Consider the following 8,200-nt stretch of genomic DNA (forward strand, 5'->3'; position numbering starts at 1 on the left):
ACTAAAATACTGCCAACTCTACCTTATTTCACCTCAAGTCTAAACATAGCTAAATACAGCATCTACCCTAAAACCTCTGTTACCGTAGACAAAAGGTTAAATGAAAATCTTGGTTTCCTTTTGCAGAGTTTCTAGGTCTCATTCTTGCAACAAAAGGCTTGAAAACATGAACCATATCAGCTTAAAGAAAGCAAATATGAAATTCTCAAAGGCACTTTTTAAACAAAATTCTCACAACTTTTACGGCGAGCTCATGATCTGAAGAGGAGAGGCAGGTGTCTGCCTCATGATTTCTAAGTCCTTGGTGTAAAATTGTAAGGATTCCTCTTCACCTTCCTGTTTTTCTTCTTCTATTTTTCTACTCTTGTATTTTGTATGAGGGACGAAGATGCCCAAATTTCTGGTAGAAATCATCTTCAGCACGATTCAGAGCTTCCTCGTCTATGTAGACTGCTGGTCTCCGGGAAGCCAAAAAATACTGCACTTTCCGCAGGCTCCATCCCATCACGTACTTCAGCCAGCCACTGACAGCAGCTGTAGACCTGCCAACACCAGCATTGCAATGAACGTAGACAGTGTGTCCATTCTCCAGTAGCCCGTGCAAGAGGCAGACAGCTTGTGGCAACATCTGTATTCGTCCTAAGGTTAAAAACAACGCATGCTCATTTGCATTTGAGAAAGCTAGTTCACGGTTGAGATTATGTCTGTACAGCTCGATGTGCTGTGAATCGTAACGGCAAGCTCGATGTATTTTGGGGTTTTTTCTTCTTTTCAAATGACCTTCTACCTTAACTTTGTTTTTTCTTGCAACATAGATTCAGATCACACAAAATCTGTAATGCGCCTCAAGTCATCTCTAAATATACATTCTGATTAACATTGGATGTGTGTGGCACATTTGTCTTTACAGAGACTGAGGCAAGGCAGCAAATTACATCAAACAGCACATTTTATATAGCATTAAAGTCAGCAAGCCAAAAATGAAATGTTTTTTAGTACCAGAGGTTTGTGAAACTACCTATATACTGCTGCTTTCCAAAACTTTGTGAGGAAGGCCATTGTGTCAATAATATGGGGGGGAGGGAAGTGGAACAGTATTTTCCTGTAAAACTTAATACTGCTACCATTTAGTTGTGTGCTAAGCACGTGGTTGAACAACACAAAACAGCCATTCTCACTCCCAAAGTGATGAATATACAATATTTCCTGATGCTTTTCTCCCTGTTACCCAGGAAACTGAAGCTGCATACAGCAGAGCCTAGCTTTCCCTCATGGGGCAGAGGAGCACTGACGCTAAGACCTTTCAGATCAGTGTCTTAGGGTGTCCTGTCTTCCCTGATGTCCTATTACTGGTCTAACAGGTCTCTATTTGTGGCAGCAGTATTTCACTCTATTGAAAGCAGTCTCTTCTGCTAGCAGGCTACTCACCTGAAAACTTGTACACTTTATAACCTGCTGGTTGGAAACAAGATTTGAGCATTCCAAAGCAGGGATTAAAAATAATAGTAATTTATGTTATAAAAGCAAGTGCTATGGGTATTCTAAATTCATTACAAATAATTATATAAATGACTCTATGGAGATTCATCAGTCTGGGATACTACAGTTAAAGGAAAACTATTTGTTGGGAGAAAGGAATAACAGAGACAGACATACAGAACTGTCTCTCAATTTTTAACCAGCAAGGATGGCAAGCTGTCCTGCTGTGCAAGCTTGCAGTCTTCCACCTACACAGTAAATTTTCATTATACGGGCTAAATTCAAGCTGAGAGCAAAGACAGTCAAGCAGTTATCCATGTCGGATGGCTTTAAACTCAAATATACACACACTGACAGACACAAAGTACTTTAGATGGCCTCTCTGCCTAAAAGAAAATGTGAGAAATTTGTTAGAGACAACACACAGAGAAATTATACCTTGTGTATAAGCTATATTTTTACACAAAATTTGTGCAGGAAGAAAAAACCCAAACCAGTATGGAAGTGATAGATTAGTAACTCAAAGGTTTTGTTACTATACATTTATGGCAAGAGCATTACCTTCCGTGCTCATGTCTGGGGTTGGCATCCAGACATAGGCAAGACCTTCCTCTTTATACAGTTTCATCAGGGTTTCAGGGCTCATGGGTTCCGGGTAGCGGTTGCAGCCCCAAGAATTCTGAACAATGTCCCATTCGGTCTGGAAGTTCATCACAGCTGTAACACCCAGCTCATGCTTCAGCTTGACGGTCACATGCTCCAGCTGCCGAGGGCAACTTCCCAGCCAGAGGTTCGGCAGAATTCTAGCATTGAGAAAACGTTGCAGTGGGATTGATTAAAATACTGTAGTAAGGAAACTGCCAAGTTCAGTGGCAATCCCAGCTCCAAACCTGCTTAGCAGCATCTCACAAACACTGCTAAGCCCAGCCTTTTCATGTCATGCAGTAAGTAGCTTCTTATTTCATTACAATCTAGTTCGTAGTGTTTGATGCTGGAGATCAAGTTCCTAACCTACCACAAAGAGCCAGCCAGTTCGAGAAAAAAATCAGAGCATAATTAGTAGCACAGGTCTCCAAGGCATCCATCATTAAGCTTGCACTGGAAGCTCACTAACATCACAGATTAGAACAAGAAAACTCTGAAGATTCATGCAGTTTGCACACACACACACAAAAAGGAGACCTAAAGGATTCACGTGATCCAGAACTGAATTACTTTAGTAATAAGTCAAACACATAGAACTCTTCCAACTTTATAGCTACCACTATAATGGAAAGTAGACAGAAAAGTATAAAGTAGACAGAAAAAAAAAAAACAACTTAAACTACTCTTCTGTAAGGAAACTTAAAAATTAATAATTTTCTTCTCATTTTTCTCTGCTTTTGTGGAGTCTAGTGGGAACCAAATGCAGGGTTACAATACATGTCTAGCTTTCCTCAAGGCCTGAAGAACCAGAAATACTGCAAAAAACTCGAGAGATATCTGTGTAGGATGGATATTTCTGGTACTTACCTAAATCAAACTTCAAGACTTCCATGCTTTTCCCATTGTTAATTAAAAAACTATTGTATGTCTCAACAGTTTTTGACATAAATATAAACTGAATATTAAGAGGCTTGCTTTCAAATGAGGATTTTTAATCTGCACATGCAACTAAACTGATGGGGTCTACAATAGATTATTTACATGCAGAAATTATTAGTGATTTACTGGAGGTTTTTAGTTTACATGAACTTCTATTTTGAACATGCAAGCCACCAACTACACAAACTATCCAACTACACAAAACATACAACTTTGCAAATATTATTAACTGCAAAAAAATGAAGCCAAAGTACCACAAAAGCAAGATCCTCAAAAATAAAATGTCTACCATGCATTTCTCTTCCAGTTTTAATCTTAGAGACAAATGAGAAATGGTTTATGCTTATTCAGAAGCAGTTACTCCCATAAACAGCCCTTAACACATCAGGTAGCTATTTTCATTCCACTAACACAGTAGTAAGTGCTTACTAGCATTTAATTAAGACCTGTAATTGACAATTAAATCCTGCTACGTTATAACTGAAAGATTTTTAAAAAGAAAAATTCAAATCCAGGAAGTACTTATTATTAGTGTTTGCTGTATTTCGGCTGCATCCAAGGTGAGTTACATACCAGCCACACAAACATAATCTTTGGCCTTAAACAGCCCGTTTCAGTGAGACAACACACTTGATGTCAGCATATGGCAACTAAGTCCAATTTAGACAAAACTATCACATGGCAAATAATCATTTCAACTGTGTTTCAAAAGTCAGAACATTTGAAGACATTTTACTTTGTTATTTCACGTCCATGCTCTGGTCTAGATCGCAGTAAGAGTATTTCCCACTACTAACAGAAAATGCATTTGTTACGAAGCAGCAAGCAAGCTTTGACCCAAACTTTCAGAAATTAAGATTTACATCCTGAAGTCGTTTCCTTTGTCACTTTTCTCACATTCCTGAACACTACCTTTATAAAAGAGAGAAGACATGGAAATAAAGATGTTCTAATACACAGGTTCTGAATTTCTTCAGTACAAATTAAATTCAGTTCACACGTTAAGAAATATCAATACTCAATCAACAGTGGACTCCACAGCAACCTGAACGAAATGCAATAAAGCACAACAATTTCGTATTACCATTATGTTCAAGGTACAATCCCACACACTGGAACAGGAAGGGAGCTTCTCAATATTGCCCAAAACTCAGCTTAACCAGCTCATGAATTCCCACTGGCAAGAGTGGTTAGCGAAGATCCACTGCAACAATTGTTTCACTGTTCCACTCCCCACATTCCAGCCCAACAACAAGCCCCACCCTAATCTGAAAGAGTGACCTCTGTCAGACTTCTATCACAGGAGTCCACAGCAATGATTTGAACATTTAAAGGTGGCAAATGTAAAATTAAAGTCCACAAAATTCCATAGCCAGGAAAGAATAATAGCAATATCACTAATTCCTTGTGACAATATGAGGATAGGGGAAATCTACGTTAGATATCAGGAAGAACTTCTTTACAGAGAGGGTTGTGAAGCATTGGAACGGGCTGCTCAGGGAGGTCGTGGAGTCCCCATCCCTGGAAGTGTTTAAGAGATGTGTAGATGTGGTGCTGATGGTTTAGGGACCCTGGGAGTGCAGGGTGAACAGTTGGACTCGATGATCTTAAAGGTCTCTTCCAACCAGATAATGATTCTATGATTCTATATACTTTCAAGAACAAGAACATCAGAATCCTTCCTTCAAAAGCTTTCCTCATACATATGTAATTCTCTTGATATTTTCAGAAACATCTAATACAATAAGTTACTTTGACAGGAGAGCAAAAGTGTGTTTTCCAGCATTTGGCTGAATCAGGAGTCTAGCATTCCTGAGATAAATAAAATTCTAGGTAGTATTCTTGCTTACAGATAAATCAATGCTTTATAACTTTTTCCCAGTGATTATTTAGTGGGCTGTGCTATCTGCAAGACCACTGGGATATACGCTATTTGCTTATTTTGTTATTGTAGCCTAAAAGATCACCCTAAAAGGTAACAAGACCTCCCATATTGGACAACAATAATTGCATTTACTGACCAATCTGATGGGCTTACCAAGTTTTTATCACTGTCTTTCCCTGTAGTTAACCAAACTAGTAGCGGCATTCAGAGAATGACCAAAACAACGTTTATAGGACAGAGTTCTTGAGAATCACTTTTCTGATCAGCTCTCAGAGTTTAGCCTTTGAGAAGATCAAGAGGATCAAGATACAGCCTTGAGCTTGGTTTTCAAGCCCCTTATTTACCCACCTCCAAATAATTGTAAAGTCTTGGTCTTGCTGGACAAGGCTTAACCACCCTTTGACCAGGAAAACAGTCCATACAAAACACTGTACTGCAGGGCTGTCCTACTGGCAAATTTATGTACAAGTTCTGGGACAATCCTTCTGCATAGTACCTGTATTTCCATTTGGCTTTGTCTGGTTCACATTTTGACTGTCCCACATCAGAAGGAAAGAATGAACAGGTCAGTGCACATGTGAGTACAGAAACTGACTGAGAGTTTAGCAGATATAGTTTATATATTGATTTTTGATAGTCATTCTGAGGGCTTAATTACACTGAGGAACAGGGAAACGTACGTATTAAACAAAGCAAGAATGTGGTAATTTCATTTTTACACCTCTTCCCTTAATAACATGACTCTTAGTTTTCCTTTCCTCTTCCCTTAATAACATGACTCTTAGTTTTCCTTTCCCAGTGCGGCCAGCCTTTCTTCTCTAAATTGCCGCTGTACTTCAGCAGGTAGCCAGATTTCAGTTACAAGAGTATCCGGCATGGGAAAAGACTTCTTCTAGTTTCCTCTCTCAACAGCCATGTAACAGGGCTCTGAGCTCTCTGACAGCTGCTGCCTTCCAGGTAACATGTGGTTGTTCTCCAGCAACAGATTAATCGATCCCTATGTACAGTGCAAAAACCATTTAGGAATTATGATCGATAAACCTATAATCTTCTCAGCCATCAACCCTGTGTCATATTCCCCAAATATCACAACAGGATGGTGTTTTAACAAAATTCTACTCAGAATTGTTTTAATATAAATATGGCACTTTGTCATTGTACATGTTAACTCCCTGTGTTACTCAGGATAGCGAACCATGCTTGGCCCCAGAAGCCATGGCCAATTCAGTCAGAGGCAGTTATCAATGAAGAAATCACCTTGAATAACACCAAAAATATTCAGGTAACTTCTAAGATTAAGACTGGTAGATTGTCTAAAAGCCCTTTTTTAAAAGCTACTTCCTATACAGTTACTTGCAGCCTGACCGATGTTTCAGTTCTCCATCAGTAATGTGGAGGTAATACTCATGCAAAGGGGACTTCGGGGGATTTAATGAATGAATGAATGTGAGAAGCTTGAATTTGTGGTAACAAGGACTAAATGTTAGGCAGGTGTCTCCTCAGTTTACTTGACTTAGAGAGCCCAGAATGAAGGCTGATGTATTAAAAACCTGCCTTTTGACTTGCAAAATGAGGAAACCAACAACAATTTATCATTACCAGGGAACAAATGTGGAACACCCTGAAATCACTTGTATGGTTATTTTCCAGCTGTCATCACACTTAAATTATTTTTAATGATGCAGATATATATTGCACTTGGTTGCTTCCCCCCAGGACCCTACACGGCCTAGACTAAATTATAACAGTTCACTATGAATGCATCTGAAACAACACATGCATTCCGTTTAATCAATGTATATGCAAATCGTCTTCCCATCCTTAAGGACAAAATTAGTCTGAGGCAATGAAAAATTAGCATTCTGACACTTCTTTTTTTAATGATGCAGATTGTAATTTGCCAGCTAGAAGAAATGTTCCCAAAGCATGACGTACTGTACCTTTCAATCTTAGACCTCTACAGACACTGCAAAACCAATCCAGCAACTCTAGCTGCAGGAGTCTGATTCACAGGGAGGGTGACCTGCCCTAGGGGAAGATACCATGTTACTGCATTGGGTGGTCAGCTCCTCCTCCGTGACACAGATGTCTCCACTGCTCCTCAAGCAGCTCCTGTATTACTTTTGATGACAGTGATTTAAGGTGAACAGGCATCAAATTCAAATTTCTGTAAACTCCTGAGCTGTAAACTGGGATGACACAGGTATTGTTTCCAGATCTGTTCGATCATCAGTGTATTGATGTTCTAGGTACAGATATCTTACATTCTCTCCCAAAATCAGTCCATCCTTCTAAGGATCCACAGTTCTTACAGAAAAGAGCAGGATTCAGGCCTTTAGGGAACACATTTCAGCAAAAATCTTTCAGGTACAATATTTCAGATGTCCTTTTATCTTGCCAGTTTTAATCAAGAAAGAGGACTTTGCCAAACTAAGGGAAAACACTAAAGTATTTTTCATTGGTTATTAGCAACAGTGATCTATCAGCCATGCTGTTTGTTTCTATCAGTAATATTTTTGACCAAGGTCTAGAGTATTATTTTAAATGAAAAGTGATGGATTCATCCTTCAGCATCAGGTCAAGTTGTAGCCTGATGTTAAAAGCTTGCAATTCACTTCAGTTGTCTGCACTAGTCTTCCTTAGATCCCGCTAAATATCTGATGATAGCAAGATGAATGGTAATGTAATAAGACAGAGCAATTTATCTGAAACAACAAACAAAATAATGATTAAATCGGCTGTGTCCTCCCTTAAGGCTTTTATTTCCTAAAGGTGTATAGCATGCAACTACAGCTACATGTAACTTGCAGCAAAACTTATTGTGCATTCCCAGAAGAGCAACATATATAATTCAGTCAATTTATCTCGGCATTTGGTGATGCTTGTATGCATATGGAGTGGTTTTTGTACTGATGTGGTGCTGTTACCCTGACACCACTACAAGCAAGCAGCCCAAGGGGAATATAGGCCTGAAGTACAACTCAGTTAAAGATGTTTTTGCAGTACTGTAACTACTGGAGACTGCTTCCAATTACAGTGCATTCCTATTTCCTCCCCTGATGCACTGAAGTGGGAACTGGCTCTGAATTTTTTTTTTTAGGTGGATTTTTAGTGGAAAATTATAATCTGTCTGAACCAGACGCTTGCAATGAAACTTTCTACTTTTAACCAAATTTAAACTAGTTCAAAGACCAAATGTCTGATGAGAAATGAAGGGAGACAGAGGGATTTCTGCAAAAAATCCTACCTCTC

At 39.0% G+C, this 8,200-nt stretch overlaps 1 protein-coding gene across 1 annotated transcript in view; it reads right to left on the minus strand.

Moving 5' to 3' along the window:
- Window positions 1-358: 358 nt before the first annotated feature.
- EPM2A (epilepsy, progressive myoclonus type 2A, Lafora disease (laforin)) overlaps window positions 359-8,200 on the minus strand; it is a gene marked incomplete at its 5' end in the record, with an annotated part of 25,943 nt that continues 18,101 nt past the window's right edge. The window contains 2 exons of the mRNA XM_010141788.1: window positions 359-639; window positions 2,041-2,282. Of these exons, the coding sequence (XP_010140090.1) occupies window positions 359-639; window positions 2,041-2,282 (523 nt within the window). The remainder of the gene's footprint in view (window positions 640-2,040; window positions 2,283-8,200) is intronic.

Source organism: Buceros rhinoceros, unplaced genomic scaffold (assembly GCF_000710305.1).
Source record: "Buceros rhinoceros silvestris isolate BGI_N320 unplaced genomic scaffold, ASM71030v1 scaffold1298, whole genome shotgun sequence".
NCBI lineage: Eukaryota > Metazoa > Chordata > Aves > Bucerotiformes > Bucerotidae > Buceros > Buceros rhinoceros.